The 18,940-nt window shown below is 60.4% G+C and overlaps 9 protein-coding genes across 9 annotated transcripts; 6 read left to right on the top strand and 3 right to left on the bottom strand.

Annotated features, from left to right (window-relative positions):
* Positions 1–68: 68 nt before the first annotated feature.
* On the bottom strand, positions 69–3,253 carry P884DRAFT_260232 (uncharacterized protein). Its single transcript, XM_069441424.1, has one exon. It carries the CDS (start codon positions 2,889–2,891, stop codon positions 165–167), a length of 2,727 nt encoding a protein of 908 aa, XP_069296954.1. The 5' UTR covers positions 2,892–3,253; the 3' UTR covers positions 69–164.
* P884DRAFT_260231 (uncharacterized protein) lies at positions 3,219–3,919 on the top strand. Its single transcript, XM_069441423.1, has one exon. It carries the CDS (start codon positions 3,255–3,257, stop codon positions 3,615–3,617), a length of 363 nt encoding a protein of 120 aa, XP_069296953.1. The 5' UTR covers positions 3,219–3,254; the 3' UTR covers positions 3,618–3,919.
* An 889-nt stretch (positions 3,920–4,808) lies between these two features.
* P884DRAFT_244452 (uncharacterized protein) lies at positions 4,809–6,346 on the top strand. The gene is made up of 4 exons (XM_069440371.1): positions 4,809–5,360; positions 5,426–5,624; positions 5,698–5,792; positions 5,867–6,346. The coding sequence occupies exons 1-4, from the start codon at positions 5,036–5,038 to the stop codon at positions 6,148–6,150; spliced, it is 903 nt and encodes a 300-aa protein (XP_069296952.1). The 5' UTR covers positions 4,809–5,035; the 3' UTR covers positions 6,151–6,346.
* Positions 6,347–6,436: 90 nt separating this feature from the next.
* On the bottom strand, positions 6,437–7,945 carry P884DRAFT_244450 (uncharacterized protein; the record flags this gene model as incomplete). The annotated part of the gene is made up of 2 exons (XM_069440370.1): positions 7,542–7,945; positions 6,437–7,450 (listed from the first exon to the last, which is right to left on the bottom strand). Exons 1-2 carry the CDS (start codon positions 7,722–7,724, stop codon positions 6,437–6,439), a joined length of 1,197 nt encoding a protein of 398 aa, XP_069296951.1. The 5' UTR covers positions 7,725–7,945.
* Positions 7,946–8,453: 508 nt separating this feature from the next.
* P884DRAFT_300195 (tRNA-guanine(15) transglycosylase-like protein) lies at positions 8,454–9,839 on the top strand (the record flags this gene model as incomplete). The annotated part of the gene is made up of 3 exons (XM_069444745.1): positions 8,454–8,516; positions 8,595–8,845; positions 8,924–9,839. 3 exons carry the CDS (start codon positions 8,454–8,456, stop codon positions 9,837–9,839), a joined length of 1,230 nt encoding a protein of 409 aa, XP_069296950.1.
* A 222-nt stretch (positions 9,840–10,061) lies between these two features.
* P884DRAFT_260225 (mitochondrial 37S ribosomal protein bS1m) lies at positions 10,062–11,760 on the top strand. The gene has a single exon (XM_069441422.1). It carries the CDS (start codon positions 10,187–10,189, stop codon positions 11,582–11,584), a length of 1,398 nt encoding a protein of 465 aa, XP_069296949.1. The 5' UTR covers positions 10,062–10,186; the 3' UTR covers positions 11,585–11,760.
* A 172-nt stretch (positions 11,761–11,932) lies between these two features.
* On the top strand, positions 11,933–12,994 carry P884DRAFT_244441 (40S ribosomal protein eS17). Its single transcript, XM_069440369.1, has 3 exons — positions 11,933–12,185; positions 12,262–12,453; positions 12,548–12,994. Exons 1-3 carry the CDS (start codon positions 12,039–12,041, stop codon positions 12,635–12,637), a joined length of 429 nt encoding a protein of 142 aa, XP_069296948.1. The 5' UTR covers positions 11,933–12,038; the 3' UTR covers positions 12,638–12,994.
* A 2-nt stretch (positions 12,995–12,996) lies between these two features.
* Positions 12,997–14,515, bottom strand: P884DRAFT_244437 (Rtr1/RPAP2 family-domain-containing protein). Its single transcript, XM_069440368.1, has 2 exons — positions 13,608–14,515; positions 12,997–13,565 (listed from the first exon to the last, which is right to left on the bottom strand). Exons 1-2 carry the CDS (start codon positions 14,251–14,253, stop codon positions 13,207–13,209), a joined length of 1,005 nt encoding a protein of 334 aa, XP_069296947.1. The 5' UTR covers positions 14,254–14,515; the 3' UTR covers positions 12,997–13,206.
* A 648-nt stretch (positions 14,516–15,163) lies between these two features.
* Positions 15,164–18,931, top strand: P884DRAFT_292465 (uncharacterized protein; the record flags this gene model as incomplete). The annotated part of the gene is made up of 3 exons (XM_069444167.1): positions 15,164–16,844; positions 16,898–16,972; positions 17,032–18,931. 3 exons carry the CDS (start codon positions 15,164–15,166, stop codon positions 18,798–18,800), a joined length of 3,525 nt encoding a protein of 1,174 aa, XP_069296946.1. The 3' UTR covers positions 18,801–18,931.
* Positions 18,932–18,940: the final 9 nt, after the last annotated feature.

Below are 18,940 nucleotides of genomic sequence, written 5' to 3'. Positions count from 1 at the left end.
GAGGCTCAATATCCATCACGTCCGGGAGAGTCCACATCACACCCCCCCCCCTTTTTTTTTTTTTCTTCCCCAAAAGACAATAATCAGAAATGAGGCGACTCGGGCACCTCCTTCCCCTCCTGTCTCTCGCTCTCTCCTTGCTTCTCATTCCCTTGCGCACCCTCTTACGCGCCGCCCACGCCAGTATCAGCGGCACCCGACCCGTCGCTGTGCGTACCGGGCCTCGGGGCAAACGGGATGAAACCGGTGCTACTAAACACCGGCAGGTCCTTCTTCTTGATGGGCGACGGCGCAGGCGTAGCGGACACGTTCGGCGGCAGCCACTGTAGCTGCTGGTTTTGTTGTTGCGGCCCCTCTGCCGCGGACTGCGGAGGCGGTCCCGGGGTTGGACCCTCGGGTTGGTAGTGGACAAAGGAATCTTCGCTGACGTGCGGGGGAGTGGCATGGGTTTTGACCGGCGTCTCCGTGGGCGCTGGTGGCGGTGAACTTGCTGGGAGGGGTACGTGACGCGGGTCTGTTGGTGGCGGGGAAGCGAGTGACGGGGTTGTTGCGATGTTCCTGTCTTCTTCTGCGGGCGGCATTGAGGGGTTGACGGGGGTTTGGATCTGGGGGGCCTGTGGCGCCGGAGACGGGGTTGGTGAGGGCAGCTGATGTTCGGTTTCCGAGGTTAGGTAAGAGTTATTGTTGTTGCTGTTGCTGTTGCTGTTGCCGTTGGTGGTGGTGGTGGTGGTGTCAGCAGCACCGGGTGTAGATTGCGAAGGAGATCCATCTCCCGCGGCCGGCGGGGGCCCGGGAATGGTCTTGGCCTGTGAAAGCTTTTCTCTCGCCAGGCGTTCCCGCTCACGAGCTTCCTTCTGTGCCTTGGTGACCACCGTGATCTTGATCTTCTTCATCTCGCCGGCCAGCTTGTCCACCCCGTCGCCGGCTTTGTCGGCCGATGATGCAGCAGTGACATTCGCAGAAGGGGTAGTCTGTGCCGGCGCTCCGTTTGTGGGGCCAGTGGACTTCTTCCCCTTGGGTGCACGAGGCACTGCCTCCTTCTTGGTCGGGGCTTTAGTCTTCTTAACCTGGAGGTTGCTGCTGGCGCCGGGCCCGGCAACATCCGACGAGGCTTCGGAATTGTTCACCACTTCCTGTTTCGAGCTGCTGCGAATCGGGACGATTCGAGGAACGGACGGTGGCACTTCTGAGCTCTCGGAAGAGACGGCGGTCGACGCCGCGCTAAGACGCCGTGACGGCCGAGACTGCTTGCCAGGAACCGAAGTGGCTCCGCGTGATCCAGCCTCTGTGTCAAGAACCGCCGGCCCGGCCACGGTCTTTCGCCTGGTCTTACGATCTACGTCGTCGTCAACAGGCGGGGGTTTCGGCTTTCGTTCCCGTAGTCCCATTCTAGTGGGCGGCCGGTCTTCTGGGGCAGAAGAGGCCGTCGGAGGAGCGGATCCGGCCAGCGCCGCCTGGCGCTCACGCCTAATCCTGGTAGCTTCGGCACTGAGCTCTTCAACAGTGCAGCTGGCCGTTTGACGCCCGCTTGGAATCAGTAGTCTGCTCAGCTGCACCGTGGCGATGGTCCAAGGAACCTCCGGCGGCGGCGGCAGCTGGAACGAGACCCGAGACGCTCCGTTACTCGTGGTTTGGGACAACCCAGAACCGCTCCGATTCTTGGGATTGACAGCTTTCGCTTGAGACGCCTGAGTAGGTGATGAGTAGGTAGGTGGCGGAGTGTTGCGGATGACTCGGGGTGCCGGCACAGGCGCAGCAAGGGTAGCCTCGAGCTGCTCGAGTTGCGCAGGAGACCACCACGACGACTCGTACCGCCGAACACCCCGCTCACTGGCACTAGAGTCTTTCCGAGCGCGCTGCTGGGTGAACTGCTGCTGGCCGGTCTCCGAAGCCCCGCTACCAAGCTCCTGGTCCCTGTTGCTAGGCCCATCTCCGGCGAGACCGCAGAGGTGGCTGAAGACACCAGAACAGAGCGCGCGGTCACTGTAGCCTCCTTCCAGGACGCTGATGATGCGGCCTTCTACGCTCGTCCCCTCTTCGGCCGCAAGACGGACCACGTCACGGGTGAAGCGGGCGTAGAATTCCGTCGGCACGTTGACGTTGTGTCGCTGCATGCCGGGGTCCTCATACTCGCTCGCGTCGAAGCCGGCCGACAGGAAGATGGCAGCTCTTGAATTCAGGCCCGACGCCCTGAGGCGCTCGGTGTGGCTCTTTAGGTAAGCGCGCGTCTTTTCTAGGAGAACCGCATACTTGGACTCGTACAGGGCCCAGAAGTCGGCCTCGGTCTTCCAGCCTTGCAGGTGTACGTTCCAGATGCTCTGGCCGTGCGCGCCGTCGATGCAGACACTTGCGTTCCTAACCTTTTCTTCGTCGCCCATCTCGCACGGATAAGAGTTGATGTCGTGGAGGCTGAAATAGCCGATCGATGTCTTCTTCCACCAGGCCGCGTTCTTAGCCAAGCCGACGCCTCGGGCGTTATGCTGCCAGGCAATGGCCTGGGAGCCGTCCCCGTGGTGCAGGTCAAAGTCGATGATGGCGGCGTGCGTCAAGCCATGGCTGAGCACGCCGTGCATGATGCCGACGTGGACATTGTTGACCCAGCAAAAGCCCGAAGGGTGGGAAGCCGAGCAGTGATGCCCGGGTGGCCGAATGGCGACGAACGCCCGGCGCGGCCCCTGAGGTTGAAAGACGGCGTCGACGGCGTCACACACGCCGCCGAGCGCCCCTTCAATAGCCTCTAGCGACTCCGAGCAGAGGTACAGATCGCCCTCGTGGAACTTCCGCGGCGCTTCTGCGTTCGCGCCTCGGTCGATGTCTGGCCGCTGAAGCTCTTTACCGCCCCCGACCAGTTTCGCCTCGGCTGTCTCGCACATCATCTTCAATTCCTCCATCCACTTTGTCCCATGCACGTTGGTCACCGTCTGCGATCCCAGGGGCAGGCGCCGGGCGGATTTCTGGATCCGGAAGGGTATTGAGGGAAGCGAGGCAGCGTCCGTGTCCGGGTGGAGGGGGAATGCGCCATCCTGATGCCGTTCGCCCAGTCGCACGTACGCTGCCGACAAGCCCAGGACACAGGCCTTAATCCTCTCGGGTCGCTCGACGATGGTGCTGAGTTGGGCCCGCGACGCCCGCGGGCGGGAGTACCGATGGCCATAGCAGGCGTCTTGAAGGATCACGACGGTCTCGGCTCGGCGGGTAGGCTCTGGGCCATGATGTATGTCCAACTCGGCCTTGAAGTGGTCGGTGGCGATGGAATGGGGGGTCGGGATGACGATCTCCGGCAGCTCAGGGGACACGCTTCGGAGGGGCGATCTGCCCGACCTAATCCTGCTAGGCGGCAAGATGCTCCCGGAACTAGCGCGACGAGACGGAGTGACGGTGTTTGCAGAATGGAGCGAGTTCAACGAGGCCTTGCGCAGCAGAGTCGGAGTGGCAGACTGAGAAGGGTGAAGTACCGAAGCAGAGGAGGAACTGCGAAGGGGACTGCGCACCGCATTGCCCGGGGACGGAAAGCTGGGCGAGCGGTCAGTGGCCGTCTTGAGGGGGGCAGGTCCGGCGGGACGGACGGAACGGGGAGACCGGGGTGTTTTGGCGGGAGGAGATGTCGAGATGGTTAGGCGGTCCAAAGACTGCGCGAGGTCTCCTCCGTCGCCCTCCTTCCCATCATTGTTGCTGCTTGGTCGATCCACTGGCGCAGACATTCTGTCGTGGGGAACACGGTGCTACCGGGGAGAATTTCCAAAGCATGGAACCCGACCGCAGCGCGAAATTGCTCAGGACTGTTGGGTCAACATTCAAGAGCACCGACGAATTCCTCAGATACGAATAGTGGGGGGAGAGGAAAGCACGAGACGACTAATTTGGCCAATCAAGGTAGCCAAGTGCCACCTTTGAAAAGCATACCAGGGAGGTCCGAAAGGGCGGCGCGAAACGATGCAGATGCAGTTGCCGCTGAGGTGAGTTGGGATGGGATGGCGCATGCATCCCACCTCTGCGGGCACTCTTGGTACCTGTAGGGTACAGGTACTTCGTACTTGGTATGTATTAAACAAAACACGCGCACAGGCGCGTCGCTGGGACATCTGGGGACGTCATCGGCAGACTAAGGGGGGTGGCCAATTCACGTGATTTCCAAATGAACGCAAATTGCGGGTCCAGCTGGCGCATCTCATTGCTCGCCTTCGCCAGCAGGCCCAGCGGCATCCCCATTCCTCGGTCGAGCATCGCAATCAAGACCAACGAGGGGTACTCCTTTCCTATCTGCTCACACATACTAATACGGATGGTTTGCATAGCTTCAATCATCGCTATGAACTTGTTGTACAGCCATGCATGGTGGAGGGAATAGCTCCGCACTCGAAAAAAAAGGAAAGAAAGAAAGAAGGAAATAACCAGCAATTTCCCCTCCACCATTGCTCCAGCTTTCAGCCTCGCCCCCTTTCGAGTAACTACTCTTCAGAGGGTGCGAGATTACGCAGGGCGGGGCCGTTCAAACATTCGCCCGACCCTGGGCGCCAAGAACGGATGCTGGCGGGGTGGCTTCTGTTAACTATAGTTATATGTACGGATTACGGAGTACACTACACTACTGCGTGGGCTCTTCTGGGTTGCCAAGATGCGAAGATGCGAAAGAGATCACCAACTGCTCAGGGCTGAGCCGCAGATCCACTCGAGGGACTGAGTCTCGGGGAGGAAGGGGATTATTCGTTTGTTGCGCGACGAGTAGCAATTTCCTCCGACTCTGCGAAGCAAGCAACTCACCCACCCACCCATCTTCCCCAACGAGCCAAGCGCCGGACTAGCTCGGTAACGTAGCCAGGCACCAGCGGGAGGGGTTCTATGTACATACACTAGCCCTGCATAGCCCTTGTGCTCTGCCATCCGCGCTGAGCTGGAAGGAACAAGCGCTTGTTGAGGTTTCCGATGGCACCCTTGGGTTCGCTTTAAAGCCGTCCAATTCACCTTTGGTTGTTGATGGATTTGTGAATACCTCTCTCCTCCCTGCTTTTGTTGACGCGCCACGGAAGCAGACGGAATGGCGCGCCGATTACTCACCGCGCTTGCCCTGGCGCACAGTGCAACCGCTGTGCTGGATCGGTTTGTAGACGTCTTGGTCCAGGTCGATGAGTTCCGCATCCATGCCGAGGCTCTGGCTGTGAATGACGACGACGGCTTCGAGGCCTGCAAAACTGCCGACGCCGTCATCGCTGCCTGCTACTATGCCGGCTACTTGAATCCCTCGGTCCCGGGTGATGATGGTTATCTTTGCGGATGCTGCTACGATACCACGGCCATGCCGGAAGTCTACTCGAGTTGCGCATCCTGGGCCTCAGACCAAGATTATACCAGAATCTATAGTGGTATAGTCTCCTCCCGGGTTCGCCCATCTGGTTTACCCGTATGTCTTGCTTAATAAACGATCTAGTTGCCTCCCAAATGTCCGGCGCTTGTGCGGACGTGACCGTCTGCAGCAACTCGGACCCTGTCCGCACCGTATCAGACCAGCTTCCTACCAGCATTAGTTTACCCCCGGCATGCGTGTCGCTGAGGAGCATCTACTCCTCTTGCGCAGCGATTCCGAGCATATACACTGCCGCACCCAGGGATGTGGCAGCGTGTTTCTGGTCTGTTTTCCTCCCCGCAGCAACCCCCCCCCCCGGGAGGTTCGTTTCTTCCGGACTTCTAACACATTGCCAGCCCAGAGGAGGATGGTAAAATCAACAAGTCATTCCAGTCGTATGCGAGCTCGTGTGCTCCTTTCGCTCGTAGTTCCTACCCCGTTGACTACTCGAGTACGTGGACAATTGCTACCATTAATAGCCTCTCTCGCCTGGTGTTCACCGAGATCCTCCTGACCGTCATATAGTCATCACCCAGCTCCAGACATACTGCGACGCCAACACGGCCCTTAAGAGTACCAAGCCATTGGTATTTACCACGATTGGGACTCGAACGGGGCTTGGGTTCGGGCCCCCCTCGATCACGTCCTCCGCGAGCAGTCCCACTTCCGATGCCAGCACGGCGTCTGAGAGCGCTGTGACGACTGCGAGCTCGACTGGTCTAGCCTCCCAAGGCTTGACAGCGCCCGGCATTACGGCCTGGCTTTTCGAATTGGCGACCCTTTTACTCTCCTTTTTTGTGATGATCTAGGTATTGCTAATGGCCGGGTCTCGTCGCACAGGATGGTAGTTAATACCCCTTCATATGAGGGAAAGTTGTGTCAGGGAACTATGATGGTCTTGGTTACATGTCAGATGGGGCGAAAAAGGATGTCGCACGGCTATTTGTAATGCTGTTCTTGGACTCCCTCTATCGGACTGCTTAATTAGCTCCATATTTAAAAGACACTTGGCTCCAGCCCCAACAATTCGACTGGAAACAAGGGATAAGTAACCGATGAACCCGACTGACCAACTCCCGACGATGAGAGAGCCCGTCACGATGCACAAACCAGACGCCGGCCCGCCCAGGACGGACTCGGCATCTTAGCCTTGGGTATCAGTTCCAGCCCGACCTCGCCGCTCCGCCCTGACCTCTCCCCATCCTTCCCGAGAGCCCCCAGCAGCCCCCCGATCCCATCCCCGAGCTCTACCCGAAACGACTCCCTCACCCGCTCCATGATCTCCGCGATCTCCTCGTCCCCATCCCCGGGATCGACGAGCTCCACCTCCCTTTCCGCGCCCCCTCTCTCCCCCGCGGCGCAAGCGCCCGCGCCCGCGCCCGCGCCCGCGCCCGCGCCAGAGACGACCAGGTACGCCTCCTCCAGCCTCGGACAGCCCCCGATCAGGCACATCTTGCCGTACGCTTCCCACGGCCGGCGGACCTCGGCGGGGACGTAGTCCACCGCCAGGCGGCGCACCACCCCGGCGAACGTAGCGGCGAACGCTGCGGCGAGCTCCCGCGCCCAGTCGGCGTAGCCCAGCCCGAACGGGTCGGCGGCCGGGCCCGGGCGCGGGAGGTAGAGGGTGTCGTGGTGCGGGTGGAAGTAGAAGTACCGCTCGTCCCTTCCTCTCTCTCCTCCATTGACGCCGTCGCCCTGCCCTTCTCTCCCGTCGGGTTTGGTGGTAGTAGTGGTGGTGGTATGATGGAGGTTCGGGAGGGGGCACTTGACGTAGATGTGGAGCCCCTCGGCGCGCGACTCGCGGCAGACGTGGAGCAAGGCCGGCGGACGGGTTGGGCAGTAGAAGGTGTCTTGCGGGGCGGGGAGGTAGGTGAGGGACGCGACGCGTGGGTGGCAGGCGTGGCGGTAGATCTGGAGGCGGAGTTCGGGGGGGAGGTGGCGGAAGGGAGTGAAGGATGATGATGATGGTGAGGATGAGAGGGAGGAAGAGGAGTGGGGGAAGGAAGAGCGTAGGGACGGCGACGTCATGGTTATGCTAGCAAACAGAGAAGAGAAGAAGAGAACGAGATCTACTTCAGAGGAGGTTTGTGTGCAGTTGGATCCATTCAGCTGGGCACGAACGGCGTTTGTTAATCTGAGATTTGGTCGTGTAAAGTGAGCTGTAGTAAGGGGCCTAGGAGTATGCACATACATGACGTACCTGTAAGTAGGCCGTGTGTACTGCGGCATGGAGCTCGTCAACTATCCTTCCTCTGGACGGGCACGTGGGAAAACTGATTCGGGTTGTGAAAGCTTGAAAACTGCCGAATCTGGGTGTAGTGTATTCAAGGCCACGAGGGACCCCGAAAAAAAGGCTTGAGATCGCCACTTTTAATGAAACCATTTACGGATGGTGGGACTCGTTCAGGCTAGGTGCTCTACCTCGGCCAAGGGCCCCTTCGTGGGTCGCTTCAGGCCTCAGCTTCTCAGCTGCTTTGATGCCAAGGAAAGTGAAGCCATCGATGACTGGACGATCGGTCCGGCAATCATGTTGTTCGACAAATCGGCCACCGCAGCATTGGCAGCCGGCTGGGCGAAATTTGGGCAGGAAGAGGTAGGCTTCTGTTGGGCTTTGAGTGTTGCGTTCAGAAGGCACTTTGGATGTTCTTCTACCAGTAATTTTACCATTTTTTTCTTGGGTAGGTACCCACAGAACCGACAACAGGCCGATACCGGCCCTCATTTAAATGTATTCCAGTGCCCCTTCCGGGATGAAAATGGCTGCTGATACCTGTAGGCCCGCACGACATAATTGATTTCTTAGCTACGGAGTACAGTACGCTCCTGGCCCTTTTTAAAGTTGCAGCCGACTTGACGTCAAAAGTCATTTAATATTCCCATTAAGACGGCTTATAGGGAGCGAGAGTCCACAGAGGACCCCGGCAAGGTGGGTCATTGGACACTGCGCTTTGCTGCAGTGGTGAAAGCTCGACGGAGCCCGCGCCGTTGAACAAACTCGGGGCTTGGCGGCCGGACCACTCTTTGCTGCGATGGTGGCCGTCGACCTCGAACTGGCGCCCAGAACCCGACAGCACTGGCGGAAGTGTGGGGGAGAATGTGGGCAACAAGAAGGATGGCTTCGAACCGGACCTTCACGTCGCCCGCGCTCACGTTCGAGCTGGTTGCTCGGTGTTCGGTGGGTCGCTACGCCATAAGCCCCCCTCTGCGCTGGGCTCGCCTCTCAAACTCTGGCTAACGAGACACTGCGATCCAGGTGACCCGCGCTCGCGCCTCGATCCTGACCCTCCCTCATGGCAGCGTCAACCTCCCCATCTTCATGCCCGTGGCCACCCAGGCATCGCTGAAAGGGCTCACTCCCGAACAGCTCGAGGCTACGGGATGCCGGCTCTGCCTTAACAACACCTACCATCTCGGCCTCAAGCCCGGCCAGGAGGTTCTCGACGCTGTCGGAGGCGCACATAAGCTGCAGGGATGGAACCACAACATACTCACAGATAGCGGCGGGTGCGTCCAATCTTGTGCCCTTAGCCCGCCTTTCCTTCCCCCCTCGCGGTTCGTGACTAACTAACCACCTCAGCCCAGTTTCCAAATGGTTTCCCTGCTGAAGCTCGCCAACATTACCGAGGAAGGGGTGCGCTTCCTCTCGCCGCATGACGGCAGCCCGATGCTGCTCACGCCGGAGCACTCGATGAGCCTACAGAATTCGATCGGGTCCGACATCATGATGCAGCTCGACGACGTGATCGTCACTACCTCGCCCGACAAGGTCCGCATGCGTGAGGCCATGGAGCGCAGCGTGCGCTGGCTGGACCGGTGCATCGCCGCGCACAAGAAGCCGGATACCCAGAACTTGTTTTGCATCATACAGGGCGGTCTAGATCTCGACATGCGCCGCGAATGCTGCCGCGAGATGCTGGCCAGGGACACGCCGGGAATCGCGATTGGTGGGCTGAGCGGAGGCGAAGCGAAGGACGACTTTTGTCGGGTTGTCGCTGCTTGCACCGAACTCCTCCCAGATCTGAAGCCGCGCTATGTGATGGGGGTTGGGTACCCGGAGGATCTTATCGTCAGCGTAGCCCTGGGAGCCGACATGTTCGACTGTGTCTGGCCGACACGGACGGCCCGGTTTGGCAACGCCATCACCAAGCATGGCGTCCTAAACATGAAGAGGGAGATGTATGCGGCCGACTTTGGGCCCATTGAGGAGGGCTGCGGGTGCCCGTGCTGCAGACCCATCGAGGAAGAAGGGGCCATGGGGATCACGAGGGCGTTTGTGCACCACAACGCCGCCAAGGAGACGGTCGCTGCCCATCTGCTCACGCTACACAACGTGTGGTATCAACTGGACCTGATGAGCCGCGCAAGGGAGGCAATCATCGAGGACAGGTTCCCCACCTTCGTGAAGGAGTTCTTTGGTAACCTATACCCAAACAAGGACTTCCCGACCTGGGCCGTCGATACCTTGAAAGGCGTCGGCGTCGACTTGCTAGAAACCTAAGACACTTGGTGCACTTTTTTCTCGCCCCTGTTCAGGTGACCTTGCCTCGGTGACTCTAGCGGAAAATATCAAACCAAACCATCTGTCTCGATCAAAACATCTATCTTGTTCGTTTTTTTTTTTTTTTTTTTTTTTTCCGAGTTCGCACCTGGTTGTGTTTTCTTGGGGTAGGGGTCGCTGACCCCTTCGAGTCGCGATTGTTCAGGGTTAGGGTCGGAATCTGAAGCTTGGCGCTCGCCAATGGCAGCCCATCCAACCAGGACCCGAAATTTTGCTCCGTTTCCGATCGCGAACGGCGACCTCAACACCGACAGCATACGGCGCTTCCGGGCCCATCCACAACCACAATGGCGGCCAGGAACGTGTCTCCCGGAGGAGCACTTCTCCGGACGTCGCGCATGTTTGCGCTGCCGAACCCGATCCCTCCACCGCCGCACGATGGCCAAGCAGGCGCCAATTTCCACTCGGAAACGGCCACGCTCGCGTTCCCGACTCACCAGATCATCACCACCCTGAGCGCCTCGCGGAAGCAGGGTGACTGGGGTCTCAAGCGGCCGCTGCCGCTCAAGTCCACAACCAAGTCCACGCATGCGATGCTGCGCGTCAAGGCCATCGACACGATCGAGCAGATCACCGACTACAGCTCGGCCACGGACCATGGCATCACCCTCCGGAAGTTTCAGGAGTTGCACATGCCCCTCACGGCGCGTCGGCCAGCCGGCGGTGACCACAAGGACAATACAAGTACAATGGGCCTGCCGCAAAAGTCCGTGTTTGAGGATTCGCTCGACGTCACCGATATTCACCCGGATAAGCGTGCCGAGGCCATCGACAACCGGTGGAAGTTCACCGGGCCCTGGCTGGCTGGCATGACCCAGGGCGAGTTCAACAAGTGGCTTGCCAAGGAAGTGCGCCCGAAGCGACCCGCATTCCGCGAGTTCCTCAAGAAGAAGATCGCCAGCGAGCTGCACGCGACTGCGGCCAAGGAGGCCCTTGATAAGGGGCAAGAACAACCACCTGCCATCGACCCGAGCTCGGTGACGGAGGATCAGCTCCTCGACTACCTGCGCAAGCTACGACACGATAACCAGGCACTCTACGACATGGTCGGCCAGTTCCTCGACCTCGCGCCCCTTACACCTCCTACCGTCAGCCAGACCGGCCTTCCCACCTCCAAGGTCAGCCAGCTGAAGTTCACCGAAATGAAGAACCCGTACGCTGAGCGTGGGCCCCCGGTCACGCACCCGTCGGCTGGCATCTCGTACCTGCGCTCGTCCATGTACATGGAGAACCACCCGATCTACGGGCCCCAGAAGCACCACTCGCCGGTGGTGGCCAGGATCGTGAGGCCGCGTCGGCAGGCGCAAGCCATGCCGGCCAAGCTTGGCGTGGCGGGCTTCATTGTCGACACCCCACTGGGCGACACGGGCTCCAACTATCGGTCGGGCTCGAGCGCCATCTTTGACAGGCTCGACCCCAGCATCGAGGGCGGCGCCAAGCTCTGGGTGCAGCCCAAGATGGCGGCGGTCGATTCCAGCGGGCGCGTCATCTTGCGAGTGGACGACGCCTCGCGCGAGGCCACCCTCGTTGCGCAGGAGCTGCTCGGCAACGCCGTCTGCCTGGGCGCGAAGCCGGCCGAGGACGAGATGAACAAGCGGGAGTCGGCCAGTGATATCAGGCAGAAATACAGGGCCGCTGACACACCCACCATGTCGAGTGCCCGCGACTACGGGCTGAGGGTGTAAATGCCAGGGGCGGCGCATTCATTGGGCATGGTTTGGGGTTGAGTGGACTGCGGCCGATATGGTCCCGGAATTCTTGGGGTTGGGAGGGAGGAAGGGCGTGGGGTGGTGTAGATACAACTGTATCCTGATCATTGTACCAATAAACCGATTGTAAAAATACATACTGTCTGTATCCGTATCCTCCCCCTTGGAGCCGAAGTGAAGGCCTGTGTGTCAGAGGCTCCACTCTATCCTTGGTCTTTTGGGGCGGGTTAAGCCACTAGGTAATCCAGCCACAACCCGAGCACTATTCCAGCCACGATCAGATCCTTGGCATGCCCTAACGCACCACCCCACAATCGCACTCGCCAAAAAGTGTTCGACTGCAGCACGGCCCAGCGACTTCCCGCCCGAAACTTCCTCGTCTCGGAATTCCAGCTCAGCACAGCAGCCAGCAAACCAGCAAGCCGTCAAGATGGGTCGCGTTCGTACCAAGACCGTCAAGAAGTCCGCCAAGGTCATCATTGAGCGGTACTACCCCAGGCTGACGCTCGACTTCGAGACCAACAAGCGGGTGTGCGATGAGATTGCCATCATCGCCTCCAAGAGGCTGCGCAACAAGGTGCGTTTTTGAATGCTCAGGAGCCCCGGTTGCTTTCGATATTTGACCGGAAATTGACCTCTTATGGTTTTCATAGATTGCCGGCTACACCACCCACCTCATGAAGCGTATCCAGCGTGGTCCCGTCCGCGGTATCTCCTTCAAGCTCCAGGAGGAGGAGCGTGAGCGCAAGGATCAATACGTCCCCGAGGTTTCCGCCCTCGACTTCTCCGAGGCTGGCCAGCTTGAGGTCGACGCCGAGACCAAGGACCTGCTCAAGCACCTTGGCGTATGTTATATCCCCTTATTTTCTTTGCTTGAGCTCCTGGCCGGATTGGGTTGTGGAAGGTTGTTGGTTTTGCTGACTGGAATTCTTTGTACAGTTCGACTCGATCCCCGTCAACGTTACTCCCGTCACCCAGAGCCCCGTCGTCGAGCGCGGCGGCAGGCGGTTCGGCGGTCGCCGCGACTAAGCGCGCCATTCGAACCATGTTGGCTGGCTTTCTACGCGGAAACGCGACAATGTCACGACATAAAACAGGTCACGGCTGCGGGTTTTGGCATTACATGGGCGTGGCTTCACGGCGTCTATCTGGGAGGTCATGAGAGCAGCGGAATAGATCCTCGACGAAAATAGAGAGATCTGTTGCCCACACAAGGTGTCGCTGATTCCCTAGGGTAATTCCGGGGATGACGCTTGATCGCCAATTTTACATCCCCCTGAGGCTGTCGTGTGCGCCCATGCTGGCATGGCTGTGCTCTCACCCGTCAATTGGTAGTGATTCTGGCCTCGGCCTGGACAAGTTCCGAGACAAGAGAGATGAAAGGTGAGATCTGATCTGTATTACCATGCCTGAGCTTCGTGTCTAGACCGATTGCAACCCATGCAATGCGCCTTGCCAAACGCCAGTATAAACTTTCCCAGTCGTATCTGGGAGGCAGTCGGGTTAAACGACCGCTCAAACGACCCCTTCCTCCCGAGAGTATCCCAGTTTTGAATTTTTATCTTGCCAAACGCCACCCACTCGTAGAGACCCAAGTTTTAGAAGCGAACGGTAAAAAAATCATCGTCGTCATCACTGTCGGCACCCTCCCCTGGCTTCTTGCCAGTGTCAGTGCCATTCTTGGGTTTGTAGCCCTCAATCATGGACTCGGTGCCTTCCACCGACGAAGGGGCCTCATGCGGCCCGTCAACGACCCTCTCGCTGATTGTTACGTCGACCCTGGTCATGCCGGCGAGTAATCCGTCAGTGGCATCGCCTCTCTCGCCGGCAAGCGCCGTTGCATCTTTCTTGGCTTGCTTGTGCCTATCTATCTCCAGCTGCGCCATAGCCTGGGCAAGCTGATCGCGATCCTCTTCCTTGCCCCTCGGGGAGGCAGCAGCAGAAGATCGGCCTCCACCTTCCGTCCCTGGCTTTCCCTTCCCAGGGCCACCACCACCACCACCACCACCACCGCCGCCGCCGCCTGCACCCTCGTCCCTCAAGTCGAGCTTCACGACCATGCGCCCTTGGTCATTGCGCACATAGCTCGGGTTGTCGAGCTGCACCTTTATGTAGAGCGCCCGCTTGGCGCACGCGTCGGAGCACCACTTGTTCAGGTCCTCGGTGCGCGCCACGCTGCCCACGCGCGTGTTGATCTTGTACGGCCCGTCGTGGGTGCGCCGCGGGCGGGCGCAGAGGGCGTACCCGCACCTGCCGAGACAGTTGCGCTCCTCGATCAGGTCGAGGTACTCCTGCGGGGTGAAGTCGGCGAGCAGGGGGAGGAGCTCGGCGACGTCGCCCGGGTGCGGCGACGAGGCCGCGCGGTCCGGGTGCCGCGGGAACTCCTGCGAGAGCAGCTCGAACGTCTCGATGGGCACCGGCGGCTTCACCTCGGTCTCGCGCAGCTTCTGGAGCAGCCGCAGCCGGGCGGCCGCCTCTTGCCGGGCGAGACGCTCCGCGCGGGTGAGTTCCGCTGCAGGGGGTGGTGGTGGTGGTGGTGGTGGTGATGATGATGGCTGCGGTTGTGGCTGCGGGAAGGTAGAGGGTTGCTTGAGGATACCTTTGGGTTTCGGCTTAGATTGGCGGTCGTTGGTTGATGTGGCCATGGTGGACAGTGTGGCCAGCGTGGATTGGGTTGTGGCGTGCGGCGGTGGGTTTTGGGATGTTCTTGTTTCGAACGGTCTACGGATGTAATCCGTACACTAATCCGTATGCCAGGGAGAATTAGTTAGAGAGCCTGAGCTCCATCCGGTGTTTCGACTGCTACTGGTTCTTTGGGGGGAAAGTAGAATGATTGCTCAGCCGATTGGCTGGTGGCTCTCAATGCGGACTCCACCATCCGCAGTCCGAAGTTGGAGACGTTGGTTGCTCTCTCTCTCCCTCCCCCCCACAATAACACGACCAAAGCAATTCTCTGGCGTATGCATCAACAGAAGGCCCAAGCCACCTCCTGATTGAGGCTCCGTGTGGATTGCTGCCTGGATGATATCTGGAGCATTGCGACACGACACACGTACCAATGCTGATACGGCCGTGGTTACACTAGGAGCCAGCCAAGTGGTTGCAGAGGTTCATGCGCTGACGTCGACCTCTTCGCCCCGCCACAAGAGCTCTGGCCAGTAAGAAGTCTAGGCCCTGGCTTCGCCCGCCTGCCGGGCTCCAACCCCTCTGCCACACTCCCCCCGAACTGGGCCGTGAGCCAAGCACGCCCACCAATACCCACCAGCGAGGGATCGCCTTGAATCACCGCAGATTTCCATCACCCTGTTTGAGATTTTGGGCCATCCCCATTCCTTTCCGCACACGCTTCTGCCAGCTCCATTACCGCCGGAGAATTGTTTACGATAGCCAACCGTCCTCGCAAATTTCTTGCGCCGTATTAGCCACAAAACCTACACGCCGTGCGGCGATTCGGCACTTGGCTTGGAAGCTTGAGCTCTCCAAGCCCCGCCACAGCTTCTACCTTGCCTCGACGCCCGCCATCTGCGACCACCGCTGGCCTCGAGCCGCGCCATCATGTTCAAGGTCAAGGCTCTGTATGACTACGCCTCCGGACACGAGGACGACCTCGAATTCACGGTCGGACAGATCATCACCGTGACCGATGAAGTGGATGATGACTGGTACGGGGGCGAATACGTAGACGAGTCCGGCATCAAGCACGAAGGCATCTTCCCGCGCAATTTCGTCGAGAAGTACGAACCTACCGCTCCACCCCGCCCGACGAGGTCTCGCACGAAGAAGGAGCCGGAGGTTGTCCCGGCTCCCGCGCCCGAGGCTCCTGCTGCCGCTGCCCCTCCCGCCCCGCCACCCGACTCGCCGAAGCAGGCGACACCGGAGCCCGAGGAGACACCGAAGCCGGCGGGCCCCGCGCCGTCATCTGAGACTTCCTCGGCAGCCCCCCCGGTTCCCGCGCCCGTCGCAGAACCTCCGGCATCCCAGCCGGTGCAGCCGGTGCAGCCGGTGCAAGCTCCTGCTCCTGCCCCCGCTCCTGCGCCGCCCGCCCCACAGCCCGCCGAGGTCCCGTCTGCGGCCTCACCGCCTGCCCCCAAATCGGGTCCCTCGCTGCCCAAGCCCGGCGGGCCGCCTCCCGTGTCCGAGAAGCCGACGAGTAGCTCGTTCAAGGATCGCATTGCTGCCTTCAACAAACCCGCGGCTCCGCCGATCGCCCCTTTTAAGCCCGGCAACCTGAGCTCCAGCGGCGCTGCCTTCATCAAGAAGCCTTTCGTCGCTCCCCCGCCCAGCAGAAATGCCTACATCCCGCCGCCGTCCCAGGTGCCCGTTGCAAAGATCTACCGGAGAGAAGAAGACCCGGAAGTGAAAGAACAAGAGGCAGAGGTCTTGGAGAATGCGGGCAAGGCAGGCCTCATTCCCACGGCTTCCACGAACGAAGGCCAAGCTTCCGAAGACCAGCCCAAGCCCATGAGCCTGAAGGAACGCCTGGCCTTGCTGCAGAAACAACAGTTGGAGACTGCCGCGCGGCACGCCGAGGCTGCGGCTAAAAAGGAGAAGTCCAAGCGGCTGCCCAAGAAGCGCCTTGATAGCCAAGATACCGTTGAAGGGGAGTCCGCTGAGCGGACCGAAGAAACTACCAGAACATCTACCGATGAGGCTCCGCCGCCGCGCGTGGCACACCCTCCAAGGCGCAGGTCTTCCAAGGGAACTGAGCCTCGCGACGGAAACGAGGCTGATATGTCCGGGGCGGGCGAGACCACCGAGGGCCAGGAGGAGCTCACGGAGAGGGACGACAGTGACGGCAAGCCCAAGCATGTCGCCTCGGCATCGAAGCAAGAAGATAGCAGTCGCGACGAGAAAGAGGAGGATGAAGAAGAGGAGGAGGAGGAAGAGGAGGAGATCGATCCCGAGATTCGTCGCAGGGAAGAGTTACGGGCGAGGATGGCCAAGATGTCAGGCGGGATGGGAATGCCTGGCATGGGGATGCCTCTGTTTGGCGCACCCGCGCCGATCCTGCCAAAGAAGAAGAAGGCTGTTCCCGAAAAGCGGGTTGAAGAAGCCGAGGAGCCCACCTCGCCGACCGCGCGTGCCCCTCCTGTTCCTCTGCCCGGGCTTATGCGGCCTCCGCCTGTTCCTGAGCCCAAGCAGCCCGGGCCAGAAGAAGAGGGAGATGAGGAAGAGAAGGAAGAGGATGAAGAATCTCAGATCAAAACTCCGCACCAGGAGGCTGCTGCTCCGCCAGGTTGGTTCTCCGGCAACCCTACCCAGGTTACAGACAGTGCTGACCGTTGTTAGTCCCGCTCAAGGAGTCTGATGTCCCTCCTCCGGTTCCTGGCGGGCGGCCGGCTCCGCCCCCTGTTCCTGCGGATTGTGAGTATCACCGCGCCCACCGTTTTGCACCGTGGAATATTATTGTTAATCTCGTGAAGCACGTCCGCCGCCACCGCCTCCAGCTGCCTCTGCGGTCAAGTCGCCCAGCGAAGGATCGGTGTCGGATGACGAACTCTCGGAGCGACCTCTCGAGGAGCCTGATGCTCCCGGAGACGGTGTGAGCCAGGTTACCAGAGCTCCGCCTCCTCCTCCTGCTGCTGCTGCTGCTGCTGCTGCCACGACGGCGCCGCCTCCGATTCCATCAACACCTCGCATCTCAGACGACAGGCGTACTTCTTACGTTGAGGAGGCATCCTCCCCTACCTCCCCACGCGAGTCCGCGACTAGCAAGCGGAATAGCAGGCCGCCACCGCCGATTCCAAGCTCTCCTCCGGCCATCCCACCTGCTCAGTCAAGGCCCCCTCCGCCGCCGCCGCCAGTACCCGTTGGACGCAGAAACAGCGACGAAAGTGAGGATGAGGAGGTCACCGAGTACGAAGGCGACTACGACACGGATATTGCGTCTTCGGTCCCTCATAAGGATGCGCTCAAGGCTCATCAGCGTGACTCGAGCTTTGAGGATGTCATGTCCCCGCGGTCGCCGACCACGGAGGCGCCACCTCCGCCAGTCCCCGCTGCAGCGCCCCCGAGAGCAGGTCCGCCGCCTGTTCCGAGTCAGCCTCCACGGCCCCCGACGCGGAGTTCAGTGGATGCGCCCCGAGTGGCACCGCCTCCTCCGCCGCCGCCCAAGGAAGCGCCGAGACTCGATGACGAGTACGACCCTTACAACTACACTTCCCCCCAGCAGGCCGCTCCAGCAGCGCCCTCATACGGGATGCCATCGTCGCCTCCGCGCTTGAGGCAGCAGGAGGAGATGTTCACCCAGGAGGCGTCACACAGTCAGCATCCCAGGTCCCCTCCTCCTCCCCCGCCGACCGGTCGGGCACCAGGACGGCAGTCCGTCGACTACCAGCGCCACGGCGTTGGTCGTCGGTCCGTGGATGTCACGCGGCCGTCAATGGAATCTGGCTTCGTTGCTGATGACATCGACCTAGCCAAGTCGTCGTCCTGGTGGTTACAACCGAACGGTCTCCCTCCTCAGCTCCACGGGCGCAAGGATATCTTCTTTGAGTCCGAAGAGTCGAGCTCTGCCGACCCTCATCAGGGTGGGAAGACCATCGTCACTCGCGACATCTACGTCCTGTTCCAGGATTACTCCCAAACCGTCATCACTGTTCGCTTCAGCCCGCAAGACCCCTCCGACGTCCACCTTGAGCAACGCCACGAGCCGCCGCCGCGCGCCCTGCGTCAGGACCAGCTCGAGCAGAGCTACGAGCGCTTTGGCCGCGCCATTGGCGAGGCGGCTGCCTCCAAGAAGGACACGGTTGTCGGCGACGGCACCCCGCAGGCGCTCGTCTTCGAGCTGCTCCGGCCGTTCAAGGACGCCCTCTTGCCCGTCGGCGCGCGCGCGTACGGCGCCCTCGTCTATAGCAACCTGGCCAACGCCAGCACGACGCAAAATGACGAGATCCGGCCCGGCGACATCGTGAGCATCCGCAACGCAAAGTTCCAGGGCAAGCACGGGGCCATGCACGCCAAGTACTCAATGGAGGTCGGCAAGCCCGATCACGTCGCCGTCGTGGCGGAGTGGGACGGCACCAAGAAGAAGGTCAAGGCTTGGGAGCAGGGCCGGGAGAGCAAGAAGGTGAAACTCGAGTCGTTCAGGCTGGATGACCTGCGGTCGGGCGAGGTCAAGATCTGGCGGGTCATGGCCAGGAGTTGGATCGGCTGGGAGTCGAATACCGGTGCTGGCGGAGCGGGGAATTAGGAGGCCCTCTTGCAAATGAAGGATCTGAATGGATTTGGTGTGGCGTGGGGGTTCGTTGACGTGTTGGTTAGGGTTGCTACGGGGGTTGGTGGTGGTAAAAGATGAACAGTGTGAGGTGGAATATGATGAAAAAAGGAAAA

Source organism: Thermothelomyces heterothallicus (genome assembly GCF_042370625.1).
Source record: "Thermothelomyces heterothallicus CBS 202.75 unplaced genomic scaffold P884_scaffold_13, whole genome shotgun sequence".
In the NCBI taxonomy this organism is placed as follows: domain Eukaryota; kingdom Fungi; phylum Ascomycota; class Sordariomycetes; order Sordariales; family Chaetomiaceae; genus Thermothelomyces; species Thermothelomyces heterothallicus.
The sequence above is the reverse complement of the archived record's forward strand: the minus strand, read 5'-3'. Positions and strand labels throughout refer to the sequence as shown.

Excerpts from the sequence above, each read along its gene's own strand:
- P884DRAFT_260231 (XM_069441423.1), top strand. The coding sequence starts at position 3,255 with ATGGGGGGTCGGGATGACGATCTCCGGCAGCTCAGGGGACACGCTTCG.
- P884DRAFT_244437 (XM_069440368.1), bottom strand. The coding sequence starts at position 14,253 with ATGGCCACATCAACCAACGACCGCCAATCTAAGCCGAAACCCAAAGGT. Across the intron at positions 13,566-13,607 it reads CGGCGGCGGTGGTGGTGGTG|GTGGAGGCCGATCTTCTGCT; the intron begins GTGGTGGTGGTG and ends CAGGGACGGAAG.
- P884DRAFT_260232 (XM_069441424.1), bottom strand. The coding sequence starts at position 2,891 with ATGGAGGAATTGAAGATGATGTGCGAGACAGCCGAGGCGAAACTGGTC.
- P884DRAFT_260225 (XM_069441422.1), top strand. The coding sequence starts at position 10,187 with ATGGCGGCCAGGAACGTGTCTCCCGGAGGAGCACTTCTCCGGACGTCG.
- P884DRAFT_244452 (XM_069440371.1), top strand. The coding sequence starts at position 5,036 with ATGGCGCGCCGATTACTCACCGCGCTTGCCCTGGCGCACAGTGCAACC. Across the intron at positions 5,361-5,425 it reads TTATACCAGAATCTATAGTG|TTGCCTCCCAAATGTCCGGC; the intron begins GTATAGTCTCCT and ends TAAACGATCTAG. Across the intron at positions 5,793-5,866 it reads CTACCCCGTTGACTACTCGA|TCATCACCCAGCTCCAGACA; the intron begins GTACGTGGACAA and ends ACCGTCATATAG.
- P884DRAFT_244441 (XM_069440369.1), top strand. The coding sequence starts at position 12,039 with ATGGGTCGCGTTCGTACCAAGACCGTCAAGAAGTCCGCCAAGGTCATC. Across the intron at positions 12,186-12,261 it reads CCAAGAGGCTGCGCAACAAG|ATTGCCGGCTACACCACCCA; the intron begins GTGCGTTTTTGA and ends TGGTTTTCATAG. Across the intron at positions 12,454-12,547 it reads ACCTGCTCAAGCACCTTGGC|TTCGACTCGATCCCCGTCAA; the intron begins GTATGTTATATC and ends TTCTTTGTACAG.